This window comes from Paramacrobiotus metropolitanus, unplaced genomic scaffold (assembly GCF_019649055.1).
Source record: "Paramacrobiotus metropolitanus isolate TYO unplaced genomic scaffold, Prichtersi_v1.0 Parri_scaffold0000039, whole genome shotgun sequence".
NCBI lineage: Eukaryota > Metazoa > Tardigrada > Eutardigrada > Parachela > Macrobiotidae > Paramacrobiotus > Paramacrobiotus metropolitanus.
In genome coordinates this window covers 60,936-87,024 of record NW_026570259.1, presented here as the reverse complement: position 1 = coordinate 87,024, position 26,089 = coordinate 60,936, and the positions used below count along the sequence as shown (strand labels likewise).

At 41.1% G+C, this 26,089-nt stretch overlaps 7 protein-coding genes across 9 annotated transcripts; 5 read left to right on the top strand and 2 right to left on the bottom strand.

Annotated features, from left to right (window-relative positions):
- Positions 1–2: 2 nt before the first annotated feature.
- Positions 3–4,538, top strand: LOC129590264 (hairy/enhancer-of-split related with YRPW motif protein 1-like). Its single transcript, XM_055485404.1, has 7 exons — positions 3–86; positions 3,113–3,356; positions 3,677–3,749; positions 3,845–3,928; positions 4,093–4,174; positions 4,254–4,310; positions 4,426–4,538. The coding sequence occupies exons 2-7, from the start codon at positions 3,148–3,150 to the stop codon at positions 4,518–4,520; spliced, it is 600 nt and encodes a 199-aa protein (XP_055341379.1). The 5' UTR covers positions 3–86; positions 3,113–3,147; the 3' UTR covers positions 4,521–4,538.
- LOC129590263 (uncharacterized) lies at positions 425–2,056 on the top strand. Its single transcript, XM_055485403.1, has 2 exons — positions 425–521; positions 753–2,056. Exons 1-2 carry the CDS (start codon positions 500–502, stop codon positions 1,565–1,567), a joined length of 837 nt encoding a protein of 278 aa, XP_055341378.1. The 5' UTR covers positions 425–499; the 3' UTR covers positions 1,568–2,056.
- Positions 4,539–7,300: 2,762 nt separating the features above from the next.
- Positions 7,301–9,517, top strand: LOC129590261 (serine protease inhibitor dipetalogastin-like). The gene is made up of 7 exons (XM_055485401.1): positions 7,301–7,457; positions 7,642–7,761; positions 7,963–8,103; positions 8,240–8,386; positions 8,581–8,715; positions 8,929–9,066; positions 9,148–9,517. Exons 1-7 carry the CDS (start codon positions 7,391–7,393, stop codon positions 9,207–9,209), a joined length of 810 nt encoding a protein of 269 aa, XP_055341376.1. The 5' UTR covers positions 7,301–7,390; the 3' UTR covers positions 9,210–9,517.
- Positions 9,518–9,727: 210 nt separating this feature from the next.
- LOC129590265 (uncharacterized) lies at positions 9,728–11,007 on the bottom strand. The gene is made up of 3 exons (XM_055485405.1): positions 10,704–11,007; positions 10,435–10,533; positions 9,728–10,330 (listed from the first exon to the last, which is right to left on the bottom strand). Exons 1-3 carry the CDS (start codon positions 10,881–10,883, stop codon positions 10,034–10,036), a joined length of 576 nt encoding a protein of 191 aa, XP_055341380.1. The 5' UTR covers positions 10,884–11,007; the 3' UTR covers positions 9,728–10,033.
- Positions 11,008–12,970: 1,963 nt separating this feature from the next.
- On the top strand, positions 12,971–20,005 carry LOC129590259 (LIM/homeobox protein Lhx3-like). Of its 3 annotated transcripts, none has more exons than XM_055485396.1 (6): positions 12,971–13,346; positions 17,626–17,800; positions 17,868–18,070; positions 18,290–18,435; positions 19,114–19,291; positions 19,619–20,005. In XM_055485396.1, exons 1-6 carry the CDS (start codon positions 13,091–13,093, stop codon positions 19,831–19,833), a joined length of 1,173 nt encoding a protein of 390 aa, XP_055341371.1. In that variant the 5' UTR covers positions 12,971–13,090; the 3' UTR covers positions 19,834–20,005. The 3 variants fall into 3 exon arrangements, with proteins under 3 accessions (XP_055341371.1, XP_055341370.1, XP_055341372.1); XM_055485395.1 differs by having other exon boundaries at positions 18,281–18,435; XM_055485397.1 differs by lacking the exon at positions 12,971–13,346 and adding an exon at positions 13,712–14,358 and having other exon boundaries at positions 18,281–18,435; positions 19,619–20,004.
- A 1,300-nt stretch (positions 20,006–21,305) lies between these two features.
- LOC129590262 (trypsin alpha-3-like) lies at positions 21,306–22,540 on the top strand. The gene is made up of 2 exons (XM_055485402.1): positions 21,306–21,456; positions 21,565–22,540. The coding sequence occupies exons 1-2, from the start codon at positions 21,420–21,422 to the stop codon at positions 22,362–22,364; spliced, it is 837 nt and encodes a 278-aa protein (XP_055341377.1). The 5' UTR covers positions 21,306–21,419; the 3' UTR covers positions 22,365–22,540.
- A 1,075-nt stretch (positions 22,541–23,615) lies between these two features.
- On the bottom strand, positions 23,616–25,198 carry LOC129590295 (uncharacterized). Its single transcript, XM_055485449.1, has 4 exons — positions 25,002–25,198; positions 24,335–24,756; positions 24,128–24,226; positions 23,616–24,039 (listed from the first exon to the last, which is right to left on the bottom strand). The coding sequence occupies exons 1-4, from the start codon at positions 25,041–25,043 to the stop codon at positions 23,616–23,618; spliced, it is 987 nt and encodes a 328-aa protein (XP_055341424.1). The 5' UTR covers positions 25,044–25,198.
- Positions 25,199–26,089: the final 891 nt, after the last annotated feature.

Genomic DNA, 26,089 nt, shown 5'->3' with positions numbered 1-26,089 from the left:
CTCAGCAATTTAATGCCCAAATTTATGTTCCGCCCGTTTAATCTGACAGCGAGCGAGTCTGGAAAGTTCGAAAAAAGATAAAAAAGGTCAGTCAGTCACAAGATGAGTGCTTGTAGTGTCTAGTTTTATCAGATTTTTGCAAACCGCTACATCTTCCTCTGAAATACATCACGACATCTGATGCAATAAAATGGAATTGAACCCCAGCCTTTAATGCAGGACACCTTTTAACAGTAAAAATGGCAGCTGATGTCATTTTGGCATGTATGAGTCTATGACCAAAGCTGTATTTTAAAACTGGGACGCAGAATCAATCAGGACGAAAAATCTGTCAAGAGCACATGAGCAATCACAATGCATCGCAGCGCTAGGCACTTATATAAACGTACTGTATTTCTAACTATTTTGGTCGTTGTTTATTATAATTTACTGGAAATACGAGTACACCGTTGGCTTTTGTTTAAAATCCGTACCATCTTTACCCTAGCAGCGTGGTAAAATGAATACCTTCCAACAGCCACGTAAGTTTAGCGAAAGTTTCTATAGCAAAATTTTGGGCTTGTCTCATGATATGCACGCTTTTTACCTTAAACTGCTTTTATCTTGCTTCTAAAAAAGCAAGCACTGTCAGATATTACTTAGCCTTAAGCCATTTTTTGACAGTTTTTCTGCAAGACATGATATACAGTTTTGTAAAAAGAATGCGAACAATAACACATACTAAGGATGTAACAATTTAGATTGCAATTTAGGCTTAGTGAGACCGATTTGGGGAGTTTTGGATACCAATATCCTGCTGAATCTTGTTGAAAACACCTTAAAATCTGGTGCCGACACGGCATTACTAACAACTTTAATAGCACTCGCCCACGTTAACCAGGCCACTTTTTGTGTATCAAACGCTGTAAAACACGAGACCGAGAAAATCAACGTGAATCATCAACGACGCACTCCAAATAAATTGTCCAGCGCGAGAGTTAAGGCAACTGACGCCGTATTGTCTTTTCTAAAAGATCTGCCGAATTCGACCACTGCGACATTGTGTCGGCTGCAAGACGTACCCGGAATACCCGCGGTTCCCCTAAAGGTTGACAACTATCTGATTTGGCTAACGGTGTTTATGGAGTGGAGAATGCACCAATGGTATCCTCTGCACGAAGTGGATGTTGTGTTGTTCACAAACGATAAAATACTGCAGATCATTGCCTTGATTAACAACGTCCGCTGCGGCAACTGCGTTGTGAGAGCGATGGATCCACCCATCCTCCAGAGAGCAAAGCAGAAGGTTGACCTTTGGGACATTGCTCTTCTACTGGAGCAGCTGTTCGGTAACACCAAAATTGAGCCTCTTTGGAGAAAGCAACTAGAAAACATCGATGATAAGGAAACCCCTTTAAGCATCCTGACGTTGGCCTTATGCGCTCTGGATGACTTCAAGCACTCTTCAAAATGCAAACATTCCATTAAAAAGAAGTGCAGCGACCTTCACTCTCAGATCGTAGGATTTCTCCCGGTGTCCGCTGCAGAAGATCCTCCTCTTGTATATCATTCAAGGAATTCCGCGTGAATTCCTTGAATGCCAAGAAGTCTATCGTCCGGTTACCACTTTTCTGAAAAAGGTTTATAAGAATCTATTTTTGAGATATCCATAAAATAACGTCATTATGGATATCCCAAAAATAGATTTTTGTCAGCATTTTCAAAAAAGTGGTAATAAGGTGAGCGACAAAAATGGCTTGAAAACACCTTTCCTTATAAAAGCTGTTAAAATATTTTGAGAACCGGTCGCAAGTGCTCACCGTTTTTCCGATCTCGTGTACTTACTCTCTAGTGCGAGTACATAAGATCGGAAAAGCAAACATCGATCTTGACGACTTGATTCGGCTAGCACGTGCTACTATATTTTTGATTTCTTTTCGAATTTGATTAGTGTAATATTGTGTTTTGCAAGTATCTTTGTATTGATGAAACTGTATTTTGATGTTGAGATAAAAATATTGTTGATGTGATTTAAGTTTAATAGATGTGAACTGTTTAATAACTGTGTTTGAGTGAACTGGCTAGCGGCTCTGTTGCGAAACGGAGGTACTGCCTGCGTGTACAAGTAACAAAGTCAAACTCTTGTGTAAAAACAACATTACCCGCATCATATGCCTGCAGTTCACATCGTATTTACCTCGTACATTGGATGCCTCATCATTTGGAGTTTATCTTGTTCTGGCAAGGGTATTCTAGCTACCGCTAAGGTTTGCACCAGTGATTTTGAAGACAGATTTATGTTTGCATTACCATCGAAATTCTGGATAACGAATTTTTCGTTTTAACCGTACCAAACTCGTGTCATGCACGAAATTTTTTTCAAATTTTAAAATGAATTTTAAAATTTTTGAAATTCATTTTAAAATTTGAAAACATGCTAGAACAGTGGATCGGTGTAAAACGTTCTTCGTGATTATGTGCATTACATACAAACAGAAAAGATCGGTCCATAATGAGACTTTGGTACACCTGAACGCATTTAAACTTTTGAATTTTCTAACAGCCATAACTCCCGAACCGGATGTTGCGCGCAAATCATTTGACTACAGATTGTCATAAAACAAGAGAAAAAAGGGTTTGGGAGTGCGCGAAAGTGAAAGATTTCGTGCATGTACACGAATTTGGTACCATGTACCAGGCCACTCCCCTTAAGTCTAGTAGTCTACAAAGCAAAATGAGCAAACTGTATGGTACAATTATAATACATTTCGATTATTTAGGCTAGCTGGTGATACTCGTATAATGTACGCAACTGCGCATTTCCAGATAAACCAAAAGAGCAGATATTATGTACTTAAAGTATTGTAAATAGCTTCAAAATTCTTTGACGTATTGATGCAGCGAATGCGTCATAGCGAGTATAAACACCAGAGTAGTACTTTGAACTGGAAATCTGCATCGCGTAATACGGCGGCAAATGATTGTGCGTTCGCGTGATGATCGGATACCCGCACGTGCAGTGCGAGCCAAGTTGTCTGATTTTTGTCAGTCGTATTCGGTCCACCGAGACGTTGTGCCGCACGCACGCCACGCCGTTTGCAGCATAATTTTCAGTATTGGTACATGGTTATAGTTTCCGCATCTTGACGCAAAATCGAGACAGAAAGTATGTGGAACAGTGCTTTAAATGGGGACCAGTCGTCTGGAGACATACACAGAAGGACGCTCTCCAGGAGGGATGACATTCCAAGCAATCCGAGCAGTGCCGTGGAGAGGCATGTTGCCGTAGCCAGTTCCAAAAGGGCAAACATCATGATCGCGGAATTATTAATCTGCGATTCTTCTAACTTCCGTAATGGCGTCCACGAAGAGCAAAAGTGAGTGACCAACTGTTACCTATTATCTATGACCCCGAAACCACTTCCGCCTTATCTTTGTAGCACTTACGTACTGTACACAGCACGCTATTGAGTAGTATTGTAGTACTGTCATTATCACAATATGTTAAATATTAAGTTTTGCGAATAACCTTTCTTTTACCGCTTTCAAAGAAAGTTACACCTTTCTTTTACCGCCGCGCTTATACATAAAAACAATTTTTTTCGAATTTTCACTCGACTGTCTAATGTTCACCATTCGTCGTGTTACAGTGTAGTTCGCCACCTTATGCAAGCACTTACATGTAATATCTTGGCAGGGAAGCTGTTACGGAAGAAGCGAATATCAGTAAGAAAAGCTCCTTCGGACCAACTCGCAGGAAACGGCGAGGGGTAAGGTGTTTATAGGTGTTTATGGCAAGGGGTAACTCTTGCACTTGTTAGCAAAACCAGAAACCGTATGAAAAATATGTGAAGTTTATGTTTAGATTGTTGAGAAAAGGAGGCGCGATCGCATAAACAGCAGTCTGGTAGAATTACGGAACCTCATACTATCTGCTACTGGAAAGATGGTAATCCTTGTCGATACCTTGACTGCTAGTGACTGATACTGCATTCTGCTATGAGATACAAATGAAAAAGCAGACATGCATCATGTCAGATCAATTTCTCCACTTTAATTGTGAGCAATTCTCTACGATGACGTAACTAACGAAGCCCATATCGACTTGTGTAGGAACTTCAAGACACAAGCAAACTGGACAAATCGGAGATCCTGCAAAGAACCATAGACTATTTAAGGTCACTACAATCCAAAAGTAAGACCTTGCTAACAATAAACTTGTCTAAAGTTATTTCTGTTTGTTCTATATAGCAGTATAAAAGTTTTGTTAACAGGAAATCTTGGTTCAAAAAATGTCGAAGCTTTTATGGCTGGTTTCCAGGAATGCATAAGTGAGGTGGAGCGGTACTTGCAGTTGGAGGGCTTGACCAGTAGCCATAAACCGCACTATTTGAATAACGATTCAATTACGCACTACCTCATATCTCATCTACGTTGTTTCATAAGGCAATGGGGTTACTACGAAATTCCACAAGGGAACGGAGCGATCAGCCATTGGGCTGCACCTGTGCAAGCTCATAATTCGGAACCTTATGGACTGAATCACTTCCGACCGCGGCCTCCCGAATCCGGGACCCTTAGTATAAGCTGCCCGCCAGTGGATTTAAAATCTCAACACATCTGTCAAAACTCAAATCAGTTACCGCACAGCTCAAATTACATCGGTAACAATTATGCAGTTTTCCCTCCTTTATGCACTACCTCTTCGTCTCCTTTCTTGGTTAAGACACAACCACCTGCAAGAATGTGACAGCGTCTACTGAGTGGTCATCCGGAGTACAGCTTACTTTCTAATATAAGCATATTGTACGGATCTTGTGGCACCTCATGCATTATATGTAAATCAGTTTTTACTTTATTGCCATAATTACTTGTTAGTATTGTTGCGAAATCACTAATTTATTATGGTACTATCTTATACCGTACTTGGTTAATCTAATATGAAACACTTTGTATCCAAATTAGGACTGTACGCACCACTAAACTTAACTCGCATTGCAAAATAACCAAAATGCTTGCTTGATTGCTTACTTTCATTACTTATCGTTAATTTTCTTGATAAGGAAATAACTTAAATTCGCTGATGTATGCACAGTCAAAAACACAGTTACACAGACAGCGGCTTCTATGCGTAAAACGCAAAACTGTACACTATAATCATCGGATAATAAGATTATGACTTGAATAGCAGTAGCGGCGCAACAGGTGAATGGCTTCTGTTTAGCAATTTCTTAAAGGTCGCAAGGTTGACTCTATGTATTGCAGTTTTGGTTGCACCGGTTTTTGTGGCACACGTAAGAAGTTTTGTAGTGGTCACGATCTACACGACATTGTCAGTTTGTTAGTTAAGGCATTTCAACGCAGTAGTGAGTCTGCATTAATGTTGATGTGTCAGTTTCCTTTACAATGGACCTTATCCCGTTGCCTCTCGAATAATATTAGTTTTTACGCCGAGCACGCTTCGCACAATTAGCCTCACACCAAAGCGTCACGCTTCAAGTCTTGTAGAAACAACATTTTGATTATTCAAGGACTTTTGTTAAATAGAATCAACAGATTGTTATAAAAATGATATTATCAGTCAATAATTATTTTACACGGTTCGAACTGTGGAACGCGCTAACAGCTAATCCACATAGGGTTTCTGGGGTTCGGTTCCAAGCTTACACTAATTATTCAACTTATTGTTAGTAACATTGTTTTACTTGCACTAACACTATTCGTTCACTACTCTTTTAATTTAGCAGGTAAGTACTTATCTGTAACTACTGTACTCAAGGTGTCCTTAATCCTTAAGGGCTTTAATACTAAGTATGCTAATCATTACTTATGTTGCTTATCTCATTGTTGCCTTGGCATGTGAATTACAGAGTTTCTGGATACTGCATGCAATGTATGAGAGCATTAGTGACGATTAAGATTTTGCCACGTATGAATTTGATCAGTTACACCTAATAAATCGAGCTACTTATACTTAGTTTTTCTGTTAACAATTTATTCCAAAGTACACTGCAAGAAAACGCGCAATATTTGCATGATGGCATTTTTGACACTAAAAAACTAACACTTCGACTGCGAAGTATGATACCATAAAATAACAAACACTTAAGATATCTGTGTAATGTTGTGGCTTAATCAATAGCAATGTCTAGCATTTACTAGTTTTGTATTCACTAATGTTAAAGTAATACGTAAACATTTGCTTTGCTGCATAATGCAAATATAAATAGCATTAGTCACTGCGGGCAAAAAATTTGGTAGAACGATGTTACGGACTAACGTAACTACTCCTTCGTCCGCGCGTGCAGGATCCTTGTCCTCTCAGTACCACGATTCTCATCCATGGAAGCATTTGTCTCCCAGGAGCTCTTGTGCTTCCGCACCGGATCTGGCCAGTAGCAGTTTCCGTCGTCCCTCGCAGTTCTCGTATTTCCATGTTGATTCTCGTTGGTCTTCGGTACCACCCGAGAGCACCGCTTCCCTGGGTACTCTGACAGCAGCACCTCGTCGCCAGCTAACCCCTGCAAGTGACGACGAGGAAGAGGAAGTAAGCACGAAGAGTTCCGCAAAGCTATTATCTGAAGGGGACCAACATGCTCCGTTAACGCTGAAAGAAAGCGTGGCTTTGCATGCTGGAAAGGTCAAAAACCAGCTTCACGCTGAAGACACCGACAGCAGGCTAATTTTGGCGGATATGAAGGAAAGCTTAACGGGATTTTTTGATGTGCTATATAGTCCAGGAGAAAAATGGGAGACCGGCCTCAAAATACGAACTGGGGGACCGTTAGAAATCGCCAAATCATGGCGACTGAAAGATTTGGAAAAGAAGATGCTAGAAGATCCTTTTCTCCACTAAGTAGATATTGTGCACTTTCTCACTTCCATTCATTGCACTGCAAAATTACGCTTCATCTTTTGTTGGGTGATTTCTTAATGCAAATTTACAGTCAAAACTTAAAAGAATTTGCAATTTCCAGATTTTTAAATGCAATAGAGCCAGATTTTTATCTATGTTTTTCATGCTGCAGATTGGTAATGATTAATGGTTTACAACCTGATATACGTTACGTCTTGCCTTACACAAATTATTTATGCTGCTTAGACTTCTGTGAAATTTCCGCATTTCAACTAAACAGCTATCTTGGATTTATTGACTTATAAGATCATAAATTCTGAATCATACTACACATTTGCACATTTCCTACCAATGCCGGTAAGAAGAAAACAAACCGGTTCAGCAACCAATTGTAGCATGACGAGCACCCGTTGCTTCTGTTAATTTCTTGACGTTCCGGACCAAATATAAAGCATGCACGCACCTGATTTCTACTTCTTCAATATCTTGCGGCCGGCCAGAACGGTATATGTACCGCCATCGTCGCATTATATTAAATTTTTTACATTACTTGAAATGGGGTCTTTGCAGGTTTTTTCGTTAACCGTAGGTTTTACAATCAGCTGGACGCTAACTCTTGCAGGTAAAAATAGTTTTGTTTTGAATCGCCAGTTTTGAAAAGTAACACGTATTGTGCATGCATCGGTATTAAACTATTTGGCCGGTGGATGTGCGAGTACGCGCTGATACTGCAGCAAGCTTATAAAGTTTTTGAGCGCATATGGATTCGTTTTTGTAATAAGTTTACTATTACGTATCTTTCACAGCGACTACCGCTAAGCCATCAAAGTGCGAATGCTGGGATATAGAGGCGAAAGACACACTGGCCCATGTATGCGGAGCCAATGGCAAGCAATATCAGGATCCCTGTTGGGCTGCATGCTCAGGTAAACTTTACCATAGCAGCAACGAAGGCGCATATACAGTAACATTGTAATATAAGAGACCTTCGTTAAAGTTAAGACTGTACCGGTCAACGGTTGAATAAAAGCATTGAAAAGGTATTCTTAATTCAAGCTGTATGCCGCTTTGTTTTTAACGCATAATAAAATACACGGCGTCATTGTAGTTCTACCTCTGTGTATTAGACGTTGTTCCGGCGTATTACGGAAATTGCACGTCCAAAGTGAAACTCACCCCGAGCTGCAAGAAGTGCAACGATACATACGATCCAGTTTGTGCCACTGACGGGATTAATTATAACAGTCCCTGCTTCGCCCGCTGTGCCGGTACGTTTTTTTCCGTGGTATTAATTCATGCTAAATTACATGATATAACCTAACTTATCCGGTAAGTTAGGTTCGTCGTATTAAAAATTCAAAGAAAAAAATGTAGCTTAAGTACATATATTGATTCCCATTAAAGGAGTTGAAATCGTCAGTTACGGTCCTTGCTCGAATCAAAAGAACGCCGATATTAAATGCATGTGTCCAAAAAAAGTTAATCAAACCGATGCCGTGTGTGGAACGGATGGCGAAACTTACGGAAACGAATGCTACGCAAAGTGTAAAGGTAATAATGGCTAACCGGACGGCGCTACTAGCCAGTACCTGTACGACAGCGAGCACATGACTCGGCTATTAAAGTACATTAAAACTCGCTTAAAAATATCTTACATCTAGTTTTTTACGAACCTTAACTGTAAACTGACTACAGTATGTATCGAAGTCAGTTTTCTACGCATTATCTAATCACAAACCTTCAAGGTACTACGGTGAAAAGCGTTGGTCGGTGCCCTTTTCCCAAACTGGCGTCCTGTATGTGCAACTTTGATGATCGAAAGACCGTCTGTGGAGAACGGCGCCGCGAATTTTCCAATCTGTGCTTTGCTGCTTGTGGAAGTACGTGCAGTGTATAATATTAGCTATTCTTATTCTAGACTATAAAAAATTAATAGCACCTGTGTGAAAAGCAACTTATCTTTCATTTGAACCGGTTTAGATACATAGGTTTACTCAAATAACTGTTTTGAAAACTGAATTTCATGAGGCAGTATTAACTCTTTCACTTTGCGCTGCTATCATGTTCTTATATTATTAACTTTGCCAACGCAGATTCCATCCCCGTTCACTACGGAGACTGTTTGGGAGTTCCTAGGATGATTACAAATAACTGGATGCGATGGGCATCTTACTCTGTATGCGGTGAAGACGGGAAGGAATACGGCAATATGTGTCAAGCAAACTGCAAAAGTCAGTGTGTTTAGTACGGCCTGTTAAACATAGAGCGTTTTGAAAAGCGGCTGAGAAAAAGAGATTATCCTATTTTTGCAGAAGTGCAGATTAAGAGCCAGATTTATTCGGAATGTGGCGGAAAAAACAGGACAATATGGTAACATCACATTTCGCTTGGATCCGTGGAAGGTGTATTGTAAACAAATGTGGTTTGATTCATGCAAATGGATGGAATTTATAGAGTAAACCTTTGGTGCACGTAACAGGTGCAGCGACAGATATTATCATATTTGTAGTTAATTTTATAGTTATGAATTGTGCATACTCAGTGTTCTGATCAATTCTTTTCGCAAGCTCGTAATAAACTTGCTTTTGGGCTATCATAGCCATCCTGTCTTTTAATATGCCCTTTTCTTCGTCTGAAAACTGGAATATCGGACTCAGAATGTAATAAATTAAATGCTGCTGATTGCTGTTGGTTACGTTTTTTGACATTTGTAAATTTTGTAAAAACAACCAAACTGCCTGGGCATCAATCAGTACTTTGATTAATTTATGTCGGTTGAAGATCGGAAATTTCTGACTGGTGAGTTGCACTGTCTATCGCCTTGTACAGCTACGTACTTTATGCATGTAATATTTACCGCTGCGGAAAAGGTATGAAAACAATAATAATTATTAAACCGGTTTGAAAACCAACGCAGTGCATAAACCAATGTCCTGTAATCTAAAACATTTATTTACGTACGCATCTAATTCGCCTTCCCACAAACAAATACTATATCGTCCCGATAACCTTTCACATTTACACAATTTCACGCGTATAATAAAAAGCTAAACATAATTCAAGATTTTAAGTAACATTACAACCTGCATTTGTTTTGTTTTAGCTACAATACAGATAAAAAACTGAGAGCACAGGAACACGCTGAAATCGTAAGCACAATGAACACAAATTTTTTTCCCACTACAGTAGATATAAATGTTACCTTTTCGACCTAAATTTTGGAAAGGGACTGGTTTCATGATGTTCCTTTGTTGGAGGTTTGTACGCCGAAACGTACATGGTTTCGAAATTGATTGGTGGCTTGATATTGGACTTCATTAGGGCCGCATTACGGGCTGCTAAACGTTTCATCGGCACCAGCCCTTTCGGGCGTGCGTTGAATTGTTCTTCAGCAGTCAACGGTTGAAAATTATCGGTATACTCTGATATTCTATCCATATGTGGAGTTTTTGGAGCGGAAGGTTTGAAACGGCGCCAGTGCGGTTTTTGGTATACCTGGTATTACATACTTAAATTCAGACTGATTTAGTAAAAGATTTAAATTTTATAAATGTGGGAACAATCTAAAAGCGCTGAGTGTAAGCAGGCGTAGAACGTACCTTGCGGCCGAACTCTGTTTGGTACATGGTCAATCCATCCATTCGATCGGTCGGATGGAGCCATTTGGAAACCGGTGGTCCTACAATTTCCACTTTAGCCTAGAAATGACCGGAAATAAAATACCGATGCTTTGAGAGGTAGCCGGTTCTACAGATACTGTCACCGCATATACACGCGCGTTAATATTGCAAAGACGTCGACTATTTCACTGTTTTGGGAGTAATTCAACAGAATCGATGGAGTTAACAAAGATTTTGGAAATTGTCACCTTTGTCGGCAGGTACGATCGTTGATAAATGGTTGGCGGCTTCCATACTCCTTTCGGCTTGACGAAAACATGTTTTGGTTTGCATGACTTAGGTGGCGTCTCGTCCTTTTCCATGAAGTACTGATTTTTATAAACTGGAAATTCTGCGTAGCCAATTTTACATTGTCCACAAGGCGGCATGGTTGTGAAAATTGTATATATTTCTGATGCCTAAATTCCAAACTCAGGTGAATGAATCAGGCAAAAAGCCGGTAGAGATTTTATTACATTTTAAGGTCACCTTAATTTCAAAGAATTTAAACTGAATGTTCGGTACATATACCTGTATCCATGATAACAGTTTTTCAAAAAAATTATGCCTCTAGTGATCTATTCGATTTATCAAGTTAGCATCTCATACACTGGTTAATCAAGCAATTTATGATTTTTATTCAGAATTATGATTATTTTTGGACACGTGTGCACTCGTACTGTATAATTATGTAGTTAACATTGTAAAAACTGTACATGCTACTTAATTAATTAAGAAGGTCTAAAGTGCAATATGTCAACGAAAACTTATAAGCCTGGCAAAAATAGGATACAAGTGGGTGTTATTCGCTTTCTTGCATGCATTGTTCCAAACTTTACTAGACCATGTACAGATTTACTCGATTTTCCACTGCTTTCGCGATAAAATCAACGGATGTGTATCACACGTCCAACAAATTGCTTTACTAACTGGCAAACCAAGCTGGCTTGGCAAAAGCTTCAGTCTCCGCATCAAAGTACTTCTTTTTTCATTCATATTATTGGCAGTGACAGTTACTACGATCATACTCGCAGCTGTTTAGCTGTTTATCTGTCCCGAAACTGTAAAATTATTTATCGACAAAACGTAAAGGGGTAAATATCGATAATAACAATGCCCTTCACAAGTAACAATCGTTACCTTGTTTGTGGATTGGTGGTTGCCTTGCTTGCGCTGTTAAATGGACATGCCGTAAGCATGGCGCGTTCCGGTACGCTCGAAGATAATTTTTTGTTCTATCAGTAATCCAAATGATATTGCAATACATATATACTCATACAGTGTCTTGCTTATTACAGTCAGAAGCGGGAGTTTGAGCTGCGTGAGAGATACCGACTGTTTGTGGGGTTATCGCTGCTCGGATACCGATCCGACGGATGCCATCGATGGCATTTGCCGATCCTGTATCCGACAATGTAATTCCAGCTCCGACTGCCATGGAGGAAGGTGCAAGAATGGTTGCTGTCCTACGATGACGTAGAGGAATCTTTTTGCATAAGACTTACTGTGGATAACAAATCTGTAGTTGAATTTTGGCCAAACATCTTATGCGGCTAATTAAACATTTACATCTCTTATGTATATGGCTTTTCTTCTTCCTAACTTAATTAACTAATCCGGTTCTAGCATAAGGCACAATTTGGTATAATTAAATCTACTACAAAACTGTATTGCAATCCACTGACCACTGACCAGCTCCATGCAAAACTTAAAACTGAAAGAAACAAAATAAAAAATGTGGTATCAAAGTACGCTTTCGTTCAGATAGATTATTAATTACTGCATTAACTACTGCATTTAACAAAAATAGCAGGTTATCAACAAATGTTATAAAAAATAAAAACATACATCTAGGTATTATTTATCTGTTCTTATGCAATTAGGTATCACTAATAAAATTAAAAAGTACTTATAAAAATTTAAGCTGCTGCATAGCTCTAAGCAGAATTACAACTAATTGACACAATGCACTGCAGCGAACTGAATTTCTCTGCGGCTCGCACTTGTATACAAGGCTACCGTGCATTATTGCCCAAAGCGGAAACCGGCAATATTGTAAGCGCATCCTGTCACTTTGGGCGGCAGTATACTGCGATGTCACTATGAATGCGCCTGTGCCGGCAGCGCAACATGACCGGGGCATGAGCAGCCACTTACATGTATGTATCCCATTTGAGCTCCCATCTGATCCAGTTGACTTGTTGGCTGATTATTTCACACGTAGCTTCCCGTCAAAGAAAAGGACAGAGAAAGGGGATAAAAGGCTGCATGGCATGCAATGCCTGGCATGATGGCAGTGCCACAGTGTATAGCGTATTGCGATACACAGAGATACACACACCGTGATAGGCATACATACATATATAACAACATGATGAGTATCCTTTCATGGATCCTTGATTCATTCCGCTCTCTTTATTCCTATTTAATGCATTTTCCCGGTTAAAACACCACACAAGACATACAGGCGCGCGAGGGCGCGCATACCCACACAGGAGTTGCAGAAATATTCCGACCAACTCTTTTGCTGCCATACACTCAACGCACACACAGACACAGTCACATCCGGGACGCGACACTTACACAAGCTGCTTGCATGAGCTGCATTGCCGCGTATAAACTGCGCTATATGGCCAGCATGGCGGCCGATCATCATCCGCATCATCATCATCATCAAGCTCATCATCATCACCACGAATCCTCCGAATTAATTCCCCCTTCATCATCATCATCCACCGCATCATCACCCAACAAACTACGAAACACTCCGCCGGACAATGCCGCCCGATCAGCCGCCAGCATCGATAAAGAAACATTCGTCAAATTCCTCAGCCAGAATAAACACGTTCAAGGTAAGACGACGGCCGTTATATCCGCGATGCGGACGCGCGCGTTTTCGCTTTGTTGACTGAACGCGCGCCGTGTGAAACTTTTTCGTCTTAGCACATTATCGAATTATTCCCTTTGGTTTTGATCGAGTAGAGTGGCGCGGAGTTTGTGGTCGTAGTATGCAGTACGGTACAGTAGGAGCCCGGGCGAAATTGAAATGCAATTATTCATGATCACATGCGGTGCGGGTTTTTTAATTTTACTAAGTGGAATTAATCATCGGATGAGGCCGATGAGTTCGATTGGGCATAGAGTGAGAATATTCCAGCATGGTCCAACTTACTTTAGATTGCTCAAACTCAATACGGTCGACGACTGATCGCGTCCTTTTCATCCCCACCAAAGGCTGAATTTTTGATAATATTTTAATCGTCTTCAACAACGGTCGCCGTCGGTTGCGCCGCACTCTTCCACTCGGGTTGGGGATGGGATGAAATGGTTGGCGCGCCGGACAATAATTGAGTATCATTACTTTCATTTCCTTCCAATATCCTACTCATAGTGCTAATTTATTTAAATTGAAATTCATCAGGTTGATTGCTTCCCTCTTCGCCATAAAATTGTCCTAATCATTCATCCTACTCTGATCGCTTTGCCCGGCGTGTGTATATAAACTTGTCGAATGTTACTCAAACACATCATTTCGTGTTTCGCGAACTACTCGTGTTTTCCCATCTGCAGTATCGTGTTATGAACAATTAGTTCCCAAGTCGATTGAAAAATTTGAGGACTTACCTAAATTCATCTGGCATGATATGGACACTGTGCATGCCGGCGTGTGCCGCCGATCATTCGGCAATTAGTGCTCTTTACTGCACTGAATAGACTTCCAACTGAGAAAATTTGTGCATGCTTCCATTCTTCGACATTTAAAGGTGAAGAGTAGGATTCACCTGTGGATTTCCTGAATGCGGGTTATCATTGTAATTATCCTCAAAGGATTGTATAAAAATCTACAACTGGTACAACAGCAGGGTAAGCAGTCCAGTGTAAACAGGTGTTTAGACGATTTAAAATTGACGCTCCTGTATATAGTGGATGCAATAAGCCTCAAAATCCTAATTTTATTAATCTCTAATAGCAGCAGTTTAAAATATTCCAACCCTTCAAATATTCAAGTAAATTTTTTCGGAACTCTGACCAGCTATTGTAAGCTTCGGCATTTTTTAGTTCGGGCAGTACTCGGTACTATCGCAAGTGTATTTAACTAACTATCATCAAATTTTGTCAAAGGTCATGCAGTGCAGCATGAACAATAGCATAGGACAACTCAACCAAAACTTCCTTCAAGTAATTCTTTCGTCATCGTGGTGTGGTGTTTTTGTAGTAATTAGTGCAATGTCCACTAATCACGAGCGCGACTGCATGAACGTATTATGGATAATTAACTGCCACTAGTATTTTCACTGTATAAGGCAGTTTAAGAAAATTACGAAACAATTTTTCAGGAAAAAATAGCTTTTCTTGGTGCAGCTATGTTGCTTTTGGGGCTGTGATGTATAGACAATGAAAACATCTCTGCGTCAGGTTCAACGTCCGCCGTTTTTTTACAAGTTTATTAACAAATCGTGGCATAACAATTTACTAACTGTTTCAAGAACGGCTTTGCCTTCTTGAATTATAGTTGAGTAACAGATCTAGCGGTAAACATAAGGCTGGTACGTATATGCGATGACGCCCAACATTCAACAAAATATTGGTTCGGATTAAAGATGGTCGTGTTGGCTAATGGAATGGGATTTGAAGTGCACTACGCACTGCACGTGTTAGCCCCTTGGGAAAAAGGTATCGAATCCCCGAACGACCACACAAACAAGCGCTCCTTGATCAGTCCATTATCAAGGATCAACTAGCCAAATCCTCCTATTACCATCACCCACTCTCAATATGATGCATACTGCAAAGTAGCAGACTTAAATAATAAACGCAATGTATATTACGATGTATTGCATTTACGCAAACATACTATGCGCGCCACACTGTTTCCAGGTTTTTACCACCTCAGCAATAATTTTATTGCTTAGTTTGCGGCTTTGCGTTAAAAATTTGCGTATGTTCCAATGGGTGTCTTTCCGGCAGTACTGCTTGAACCAGTTAACATCCAAAATTTAAAATACAGCCTAAATTAGCGTCTCAGTACTGAACTCAGAGAGCAACAATCATTCAGCGGCATGTAAAAATGTAATTTTTAAAAAGGAAATTTGTTGCTATATGTCGATGCAAAAATTATATAATTATATAAATAAGCACGCCATCCCAAGCACGCGTTGTCTAGAGAAGCTTGCTAATGGCACACTTTGTACAAATCTAAGGATACAATTTCGGTATCGCAGTGAATCAATAAGCAGCCCATCTGTTACCGAGATTCCTTCTGACTGATATTGTATTTATGCTGTTTTGCACCGCTTAAATGATTTCCGGCACGCATAATGCACAAGGAAAAACTAGGTGACAGATGGATACTTTCCAGTGCGGCTACTGGAAAAATACACTCGGATGGACATGTCCATGTTCACGGTGGCAAAAGTCAATAGAAAAGCGCTAATGGCCCTCCATAAAGCACCTAATAAAATTCCCGTAAATTCCATTAACAAATCACCATTATAAGAATTCAGTCAGCGTGACCTTTCAGATAATTAATTTTTCATTTGCTATCCGCTGTAATCCTCGACACCTATGCGCGCTACGAGATTCCTTAATCTGGATCAAAATGGCGCAATACGGATTCCTTGGTTTGGAATGGGTGATTTTCTCCGCAGGTTGTCGTGTTTTCTTAATGCCAAGAATAGGCGCTCTCGACTAATTAGTTTTATACGCCTGCGTAACCAGCATCCTTTCCCTGGTTTCCATCCCGCTGGATGGGCAGCACTGGGGCAGCGCTCTGGATGATGCTTATCAGATTAGCAATGTGTCAAGCAGTGAAGAGGAGCAAATGCTGGAGCATCGATTAGGTTGGCGTTATAGGACATATCACAGGCGCACACACAGTATACAGGAAAGGAGAAAGGCTCAGCTGATTGTGATTGGGTGTTTAGCGCAGGCAAAGTGCGGTTGGATTAACGGTCGACTCATGAGCGGGCGCGAGCATTCCTGTAATGCCATCCATCCGCTGTCATATTTTGCACAAAGAAAATAGTGACATTCGTGGGAAAAGCTTTTAAGGCTGAAAAGCCAAAACAATAACCACTGTAACAGTGGTTATTGTGGCACTGTTTAACGTTTCTAGTTTGCCGGATATATTAATCCGCACACCAGCATTACATCCATGTGACCTTTAGAGAATCAAATATTATTACTCGATCATTGCAATGGACAAAGGTCATGGACGATGACAAAGTGCTATGTTTAGAAACAACAGGGCAAAATAAGCAAACACTACCAAATTATGTAATTGGTGAATTGTTATTACTTTGCTGCAGTCATAACAGGAACAACTTTCCATTTTATCGCCAATTAGAATTAATCAAATCCACCGAGGCTATGTGCGAGTATTTAAGTGTTCCTCCTCTGCCCAGGCTGTAGGCAGCTGCATAGTGCAAGCAGTTTATGGCGCAAAGCGCAAACAGTCCTTAAGTGTTGATGCTAAATGTCTCGGGAGAAATCAGTATAAACATACAGGCACAATTTGCCAGTGGAAACGATTCTCGACATCCAGAGCGCAGTGTCCGACCCAGTAGACCGGTCATATCGATAGCGTTTTTGCCTGTGGCAGTGCGTGCACAGGATGACGGGAGTAAGGGGAAACAAGAGAGTCCTGTTTGTTCGCTCTATTGCTTCATTTGATTCAATTAGTTTAAATATTACTGCTCGTTGTCTCTGCCTACCCGATTCAACGGATTGATCCCCATTGATCAAACGGGTTAATGGAATGCTAGCTCAGTTGCCGCATTCTCCCGCAGACTGTGGAACTGAATATGATACAAATACATAGTCAAATATCGTACTTATGTACACGCGCAGTACAGAATTATTATCATTTTCTGTAGATATACTTTCTGTATATATATTTCAGTGAACTTTTTATTTGCAATATTCGCTATAGCTAAACTAAAATACCGTAACTCAGCAGAAAAGACAACCAAACAGGGTGAAATTTAATTAATTAATTAAGTGACAATATTATTTTAATAAATACTATGTGATTTATCTGCGCAAAAGGTCATTTTTAAAGTTTATACCATAAAGAATATATGTACAATGTATCATACTTCTAGCATAATGTTAACATGTGCGCTTTTGTAGAATGCATAGCCTACTGCCACGGCTGCCAGGAACCCATATTCGACCGGTTCATCTGGCAGATCCTCGACCTGAAATGGCATGCCGATTGTCTAGTGTGTACCGTCTGCCATCAGCGCCTCTCCACTAAGTGCTACAACAAAGATGGAAAGATCCTTTGTAAAAACGACTTTTTCAAGTAGGCACACGGCATGCCAGCACGATAGGCAAACTTGTCCGGAACTGTATTTACATCATCTTTTCAGGACCTATGGAACCAAATGCGCGAGCTGCGAGCAAGGCATAGCACCGGATGACCTGGTACGGCACGCAGGGGAATACGCCTACCATGTCGAGTGCTTTGTTTGTTATGTGTGCGCCAAGAATTTCGCCACCGGCGAGGAGTTCTATTTAATGGAAAACAAGAAGGTGGTGTGCAAAATGGATTACGATAATTCTAAGTCCAAAGGTATACTTCTATCTGGCAATACCCACATACGCAGCTCTACGTCTCCCACCTAGTTCAGTTTTGACGTAATAAACCCAGCCAAACGAGATAGAGTGCGCAGTTACAAGTAATTAAAATTACTGTTTATCTTACTCTGAAAAATGTTGTCCGGAAAATATTAGATCAGCGGAGTTATCCTCTGCTAATCCTAAGAAACTTGCTAAAATACAGCTTCATCAGAGACGTCGAACAAGCGGCCAAGGACAACAATTTCTGCCAAACAACTGGAAACGCTCAAACTAGCTTACAATGCCAGCTCAAAACCTGCTCGTCATATTCGGGAACAGTTGAGCCACGATACCGGCTTGGATATGCGTGTTGTTCAGGTAAAATCTACACACTACAATAAATCTTACTTATATCAGTTGGACAGTGTGCCGTCAATTTCATGTGCCGCAAGAAGCGGCTTTTTCTACCTTTAACAAACCACTGAAATAAAACATAGATAATGCGGAGTAACGGTTTATATTTCTACACTTACGTATATACTGACAAGTGACAAGTGAGTAAATTCGACATATCTATATACGTATATAGTATATGTTTTTGTATTTTATAAAGAAACATAAACACAACCGCAGACCTCCAAGTACTGTTTATGATTTCACACTTTTTATTATGGAGTCATATTATACAGAAACTGCAGCGTGCATGTACGATGAAACAACTATGCGTAGAAATATACCAAATAGCGAATTGTGACTTTACTAAAATTAAAATGATTTACACGTAACACGCAACATTATGCGTACTACAGTACAGTATACGTATTGAGACAATAAATAACAGCAGCAATTAACCAAACCATACTAATTGTACTGAAAGAAATTCCCAGCGATACCGGTTATCTGTTGCTTTAGACTGTTTTGCATATTTCGGTTTTGAATGCACCTTTATCTCTTTGTAACACACAAACATTTAGCGGAATATTGGGCCGATTATTTCTAATCACCCAAATTCCGATAACCTGTGAAAAACGTGCGCGCCAATCATGAAATATTTAGGTGTGGTTCCAAAACCGGAGAGCAAAAGAAAAACGCTTGAAAAAAGATGCAGGACGTAATGGGTGGAATCCGTATTTCCACGGCCGAGCTGGAGGGAAGAAATACGACCTGGACGATGACGATATGCTAGACGACGACTCATGTAGCGACAAACAAGCATTTGACGCACGCTCCGGAAGTAAGCGCGACAGCTTAGCAATTCATATTCCATTACTTCAACTAATTAATTTATTTAAAAACTGCAAAAAAAGTATTAGCCGCAAGCTACTTAATCAGTAAATGCAGTAATTAACTATCATACAGCACCTAGTTTGTTTCCCGTTTAAGTGTCTAAATAAGTCAGTTTACGTGCCATTCAGTTTAGTGAGTTTAAAAAATTATAAAACCAACTTCGGCTCTTGAGTACAGATATGTAGCATCAGTAAAACAACTATCGGTGACATGAAAAGCAGGTATACCGATGCACTCATGTATATAACGCTAACGGATGTTTCCTCATTTATAGGTCACCATAGTGGATATGTGGATGATGAAGACTCATCGGATTCATATGGGAAAATGTCAGTCTTCTCCTCCCCCGATCCGACCCGTTCTCATCTCAATCCAGCATTTGTTAATCCTGCTTTCCCGGTTGGTCCACCTAGCGACGCCTACCGTGATTCGCCTAGTTATTTTCCCCAGCGCTATCAAGCCGTTCCACCAGGCACCGGTTACTCATGATTGTTGTAAAAATTTTACCAAAAACTGGATGATCAATAACTTTTCACAGAGTTATAACCAATCTATAATTAGCTCTTTCTAATCTACCTGTAACCAGTTAACAACTAACAACGATTAAAAGGTTTGCCCTCTTCACGCGGATGTCTATGCTGGACAAATGAACTGGTTGCGAAATATTTGTTAAGACCACTCATAGAAGCATCGATAATGCAAGTCCCTAACACCGGTGACTTCTTTATTTTTCACTGTACAAAGATACCACGATAGATATCTGGTTCATAAAAAAATTATTTTTATTAATTATATAATTGTCAGGTCTTTGCATGCCTCTCGGTATGATAGAAACTCCACAGTTCTGTAATATTCGGCTCAAGATGACGAAACTTACTAGTAACTGTTAATTAAGAAGTAGGGTACCTGCTTGGGTGGCACAAGTTTGAGAATGTTTGTATGTGTCGTCACATATTATTATTGAACAGCTCATGAAAATTTAGCTTAATTTCGTTGCATGTTCATACGAGTGCACATGCAGATATTAAAAAACAAGTAGAAAAAAAAGACAAAAGTAGACAAAAGAAAATTTATAAAACTATGATGTAATTTTTTTAAAGCATTATATTTATAGATAGGTCACAGGCCGCGAAGATACTTATCGTCCGTGGCTGGCGATTGGCATGCATCAGCTTATCTGTAAACAATTGGAAAAGAGTCATTTTGTACTTATCGTTACTTGCGTTGAGCCTACTTGTATTGACTTTTGTGTAATAATAATTATGGAAATGAGTATGCCTCATACCACATTCTAAGTCTATGATTAATTATTAGCACAGAGCCGCGCATCTATAGCTGAACGTCAAAAGTTATTCACATAAGAATGACCAATCACAGTAGCCAAACAGGAGGTGACCCTTATCGCAATACAGCACTGCGGACAATCGCATTTGTATATGTACGGAACAATGAATATTTCCACCGAAAAAATTTGATTCAGACGTCCGCTCGCCGTATGGTGTTTACTATTGTTCCTTTCTTTATCAGTAAAGATGTTCTGTCATCGCTGCGGTTGCTCCACCAAATCATACCGCGATACATTTTCGATAAGCATTATAACAAGTATGACTGCAAAAATTGCTAATACCTATCTGTTATCGGCGAGCAACACACGTGAATTTTGTTAACCTTGGCCGTGCGACGTAAATTCGGTATCTTCACAAGAAATACCATATCGGAAACCGTTTATTATCAGAAGCTCTGCACGCTGGCCTATTGTAAAAATATTTTTCTGATTAAATATCTTCATATAGAACGAGAACTGCATTGTACCGATTTGATAGCAAACAAATAAGGCTACCGTGCCAGTATCGCGACAATCACCATCAGAATTCGCAAACATACCGCAGCACATGAACAATCGCGCGATAAAAATGTTAGCAAGAATATCTTCAAAAGATAACGATTGTTTTCCATTTCCCATCAACACCCGCGTTAATAACGGATAAGGTATAAAATGAGGCGCTGGGATGTGCTGATAGTGTGTAGACATTTCAGTTTTCATTTCAACCCCTCCTGTCTCTAAGAATTTCACCATGAATATCTTCGTCATTGTTGCCGCTTTCTTTATTGGTAAGTCTTCTTGCATATAATTTTAATTAACGAATTAAAGGGTCAGGGCGTAATGCTGACCTTTATGCAACATGTGCTGATTGATTATCAACGGCGTCGTTTTTACAGGTGCGGCTTACACCAAGCCGGCTCCACCAAAAATCGTTGGTGGCGACCATGTCGTCAAGGGTGATCACCCCTACCAGATCCACCTTCGCCGCACCATCAACTACTTTGGCATCTTCCAGTCCACCAGCTGGGGCTGCGGTGGTTCCATCATCAGCGCCAACTACGTCCTGACGGCCGCTCACTGCGTGAAGGACTTTGACGGCCGCACCGATTTGGCCGCCGCCAACCTGTTGATCCGTGTCGGCCAGCACGATTCCTCCGAGCAGGAGTCCCATGCCGAGAACTACCGCGTCCGCCGTGTCATCTCCCACAACGGTTTCAACCCCAGCACCCTGGTCCATGATGTGGCTCTCCTGGAGGTCGATCCCATCACCTTCACCGACCACGCTCAGGCCGTGCCCTTGGCCGCCATCAGACCCTCCACCGGTGCTGAATTGACCGTCACCGGGTGGGGCACCACCTCCTCGGGTGGATCCGCCAGCGAGATCCTGCAGTCCGTCAACGTGCACGTTGTGGACCGTGCTACCTGCAACGGCCCGTCCTCGTATGCCGGTGCCATTGTCGATGGTATGTTGTGCGCGGCGGCCAATGGCAAGGACAGCTGCCAGGGTGACAGCGGTGGACCCTTGACCGCTACCGATGCCAACGGTCAGGACAGTCTGGTCGGTGTGGTTTCGTGGGGTCGTGGCTGTGCCTTCGATGGTTATCCCGGAGTATACGCTGATGTCGTCTACTACCTGCCCTGGATCCAACAGAACTCGGGTGTGGTCCCCGCTCCGTCGGCCGGTGCCCGCCTTTAAATTAAGGCGATCCTGAATAAGAGTTTTTTCCGGCAAATGTTTTTGCCGTTTCTGTAAATTTGCACTCTAAATACTGAACTCCGACATTTGTCTATGCAAAGGCTAAATTTTTTCTATTGTGATGGAAACGCAAAAGGGCGCGAGGGCCCGGTCAGAATAAAGATCTCCAACGGTTGCACCCAAAAGCTTAATTTCGTCATTTTACCTCTTGCCAAGTTATTCTGCTAGTTCTGTTATCCCACTCGTGCAAAAGTAAAATGTTAATTATTTAAGCCTTTTGAAAAACCGTTTTCGGTAATATAATAGAGCCTGACCGCGGCAGTCACGTCATCGTGAGCAATTGTTTAATTAATTTTGTATGCCGTTATGCAACTGTGGGATAGCTAAACGCTTTAGCGTTTCCCATTAAAAGCTTCGTGATTTATGCCACAGTCGGGATACAGCGGCATGAGTGTGGTGGAAGTTAAAAATGAATATTTTCTATACGAAACAAGGGATTTTTCATAACATGGTTTATAAAAAGGCGCACGTTTTGTATGGCGCGCACAGCAAAAATTTTGACAGCTTGGTATACCTATGTATATAAAACTGTTGAACAGCATCCGTAAGACCACACGTACAAACTTGCTGAATACCTACACAGATCACCCAAAGCTGGAATACATACATATGATTATGGAGTTGACAATTTACTGAGTTAGAAGTTAGAACTTTGATACAACAATTAATACAAAACGTCGGACTGTACAATAGATACGAGTGGTATACGTACTCGTATGTACAACTGTAACAACTCTCACACATGAAAAGTGCACTGATAGTCCGATGTACAGTGTAACGTCGATTACAGCTCATTTTGCAGGTCGACATTAACAATAGGTCGCCATCTAATAGCACCGCACGCTTTGTTCTAAATCCGTTCCTACAACTGCGCAGGGGCTCGGTGGTGAGCCGGTAGAGCTGGAATCGGCACCGGATGACGTAGATGAGCTGGTGCTTGATGGCTCCGTTGAAGATCCTGGCTCGGTGCTGCTGCTCAGTGTTGTTGCATTCGTTCCCGCAGTGCTGCCACTCGACACCGTGGATCCGGTAGCAGTGGAAGTCGGGTCTGGAGAAGAAGTTACAGCAGTACTACCACCGGTAGACGATGGAGCCGCAGTGCTGGTGGACCGCGGGCCATAAGCATAGCCCCCTGCCGGGGGCAGTTGGTAGCCGCAGGGAATACTGGAGCCATCTTCGGCATAGCACAATTCACTGGGAGAATGGGGTGGGATTCCGTATCCGTATACGCCATAAGGTGGTGGTTGTGCAGCATACTGAGGTGGTGGATTCACCGGTACGGGTGGAACTACATGAGACTGTGGTGTGAAGTATGGAGGGGGCTGTCGATTTGCGGTAACCACTGGGTGGGGATATGAGTTGACCAAAATCGGGGGGGCCGGGATGGTATACCTGCAGATTATATTGTCGTGGCGGAGCTTGAGGAGTACTTTGAGCAGGGACACCTGGTTGATAAGGGTTTAACGCATTAGTCGAATATCCCTGCATTCCAGCATGAGCGTTGACTGCACCGGCCGGTGGTTCCGGTACCGGTGCAGCCAGTTGTAGATTCAAAGCCTTCGGTGGATATGCCGATAATTCAATCCGACTTCTGGTCTCGTCATTGTTAAGTCCACTGCGTCACAAAAATCGTATCAGCAATTGCTGATGCTTGATTTACTACTTTATCCCCCTGTTCGCATTAAAAAACGCAACCGCGGTACCTGTTGTTATACCGAAGAATGTTTGGGTCATTGTGATACACAATGGCACTGGTAGAATCGTAATTTGGTAATGGCGGTGGCAGGTTTATCACCGGTATGCTGAAATTATAAACAGGCACCATCAAGCACCATAACGCGTAGATCCAGAAGAATCTCCCAGACGCAACAAAGCTATCCAAGAGGCAACAAATATACAACTGAATGTACCTTAAAGGTGCCGGTAATGGTGCGGTATTCGTATACGACTGGGGCGGCGATACCACTGTTTGTGGAGCGCATGGACAGCAAGGCTGCTGTGGAACATAATTCGATGCTTGATTTTGCATGTCTGCATATCCTCCAGCTTCGCGTGGGATAATGTTTTCTGGAGCATAACCGTCGAAAGGTGGAGGTGGCCCCTGATAGGACAACTTCTTGCGCCCTTTCCTACGACCACTTTTTGGGCGGTTCTGGTACGCGCGAAAGCCTCCCACGCCGTATTCGCTTAGTTGCCGCTTGGATATTCGGCTCGGGCTGCGCTTATCATATCCAGTATAATAATAAGGGTGAAACAAATGCACGCCATTCGACAGCGGAAAGGATTTTAGTTCACTTCGAATGCTTGCTGCCGGCGCGCTTCGGAAAATTATCTGTAAGGTGTAAATGTGTAAATACCGTGTCAATACTTACGTCATTTACCGGTAAGTTAATTTTAATAACTAACTCGCTTTAGGAGCATTCGCAAGAAATACGGTTAGTTTGCTTTTAGTAAACTAGAAACAATACGTGTAACCTTTACGGTAACTAGAGCTTCGCAGTACGTAGAACAACAATCTGCGTGACCAACAGAGACCAACAGACAGTGTACATCGTGCTAACATGAGGTCGTACAAACCAATAAAACTGCCAGATATTTTCCCTTGTCGCTGCACAACATTTTTTAGAAGATCCCCGAGAACAACTCAGGTGCAGAAAAAGCTAACTGTCAAAACTACGTAAAGATTCTAATTTTTTAAAAGCGAAGTTTTCATAATAGGATCACATTTGTTATTGTGTCAATCAAGATTTGCGTGCATAGTTTGTTCGCCCGGATTCGCATTCTGAACCGCATAAAGTGATGCCGGGCAAGTACGAGTAACAACTTTCAATGCGTTGCTAATTATGCAATATGACTGTGGTTGCCGGAAAATGACACCTAACCTTGTTATGCAGCTTTTGGTAACGGCAGGAAAAAATATCGTTCATTATTGTATAATCACCGGACATTTATCTCGGGCATATCTGAGTTTAAAAAGAGTGAGCACATATTTCAAACTTAAAATATAACAGGAACATATACAATAATTAATATACGAATATGAATGACAATAACAATGATAATACAGTGATACAATATGACATCACGATTTCGAGCGATTGTTGTTTATATTCGTTCGTGCTGCCTACATCTGTCGATCTCCCAATGCTCCGGTTAACGAAAACGTTATCCCAGTGAGCATAATTATAAGATCAGTTAATATAATAACAAATAATATAATAACAATAATGAATAATATAATAACGAAATATAATAACAATGTTTATATATATAACACTTTTATACAACAGTTCCGGTTCTCAGTGAACATTGATTCGTATAATGTTATGACTGACCCCATCTCTAACAGTTATAGGAACTGAGCGTTATAACAGGAATGGTTTCAATAAATTAACGCAATCCTGATTATTCATTTCGGCATTGAATTATGGGTTAGAAAGCATCGCTCGTAGTCACAGATTAATGTTGGTACTGACTGACACAAGAAAACGTCCTATCAGAGATTTAAAGGTGAAGATCCAAAATGTTCGGTACCAGTATCAGCTGATAAGATGGCGTAAGGGAAGGAGCACTGCAGAAAGTGCGACCACCTAAATTTCTGTTGATATCTTTCGAGGTTGGCCTTAACTATGTGTGCCATGAAATTAGCGATAAACAGTGCTTTT

Excerpts from the sequence above, each read along its gene's own strand:
- LOC129590263 (XM_055485403.1), top strand. The coding sequence starts at position 500 with ATGAATACCTTCCAACAGCCAC. Across the intron at positions 522-752 it reads GAATACCTTCCAACAGCCAC|GCTTAGTGAGACCGATTTGG; the intron begins GTAAGTTTAGCG and ends ATTGCAATTTAG.
- LOC129590264 (XM_055485404.1), top strand. The coding sequence starts at position 3,148 with ATGTGGAACAGTGCTTTAAATGGGGACCAGTCGTCTGGAGACATACAC. Across the intron at positions 3,750-3,844 it reads CTCGCAGGAAACGGCGAGGG|ATTGTTGAGAAAAGGAGGCG; the intron begins GTAAGGTGTTTA and ends GTTTATGTTTAG. Across the intron at positions 3,929-4,092 it reads TATCTGCTACTGGAAAGATG|GAACTTCAAGACACAAGCAA; the intron begins GTAATCCTTGTC and ends CGACTTGTGTAG.
- LOC129590261 (XM_055485401.1), top strand. The coding sequence starts at position 7,391 with ATGGGGTCTTTGCAGGTTTTTTCGTTAACCGTAGGTTTTACAATCAGC. Across the intron at positions 7,458-7,641 it reads CTGGACGCTAACTCTTGCAG|CGACTACCGCTAAGCCATCA; the intron begins GTAAAAATAGTT and ends TATCTTTCACAG. Across the intron at positions 8,387-8,580 it reads ATGCTACGCAAAGTGTAAAG|GTACTACGGTGAAAAGCGTT; the intron begins GTAATAATGGCT and ends CAAACCTTCAAG.
- LOC129590265 (XM_055485405.1), bottom strand. The coding sequence starts at position 10,883 with ATGCCGCCTTGTGGACAATGTAAAATTGGCTACGCAGAATTTCCAGTT. Across the intron at positions 10,534-10,703 it reads GATCGTACCTGCCGACAAAG|GCTAAAGTGGAAATTGTAGG; the intron begins GTGACAATTTCC and ends GGTCATTTCTAG. Across the intron at positions 10,331-10,434 it reads AAACAGAGTTCGGCCGCAAG|GTATACCAAAAACCGCACTG; the intron begins GTACGTTCTACG and ends ATGTAATACCAG.
- LOC129590259 (XM_055485395.1), top strand. The coding sequence starts at position 13,091 with ATGAGCTGCATTGCCGCGTATAAACTGCGCTATATGGCCAGCATGGCG. Across the intron at positions 18,436-19,113 it reads TGGATATGCGTGTTGTTCAG|GTGTGGTTCCAAAACCGGAG; the intron begins GTAAAATCTACA and ends TGAAATATTTAG. Across the intron at positions 19,292-19,618 it reads ATTTGACGCACGCTCCGGAA|GTCACCATAGTGGATATGTG; the intron begins GTAAGCGCGACA and ends CCTCATTTATAG.
- LOC129590262 (XM_055485402.1), top strand. The coding sequence starts at position 21,420 with ATGAATATCTTCGTCATTGTTGCCGCTTTCTTTATTG. Across the intron at positions 21,457-21,564 it reads TGTTGCCGCTTTCTTTATTG|GTGCGGCTTACACCAAGCCG; the intron begins GTAAGTCTTCTT and ends TCGTTTTTACAG.
- LOC129590295 (XM_055485449.1), bottom strand. The coding sequence starts at position 25,043 with ATGTTGTGCAGCGACAAGGGAAAATATCTGGCAGTTTTATTG. Across the intron at positions 24,227-24,334 it reads CCATTACCGGCACCTTTAAG|CATACCGGTGATAAACCTGC; the intron begins GTACATTCAGTT and ends TTATAATTTCAG. Across the intron at positions 24,040-24,127 it reads ATTCTTCGGTATAACAACAG|TGGACTTAACAATGACGAGA; the intron begins GTACCGCGGTTG and ends TTTGTGACGCAG.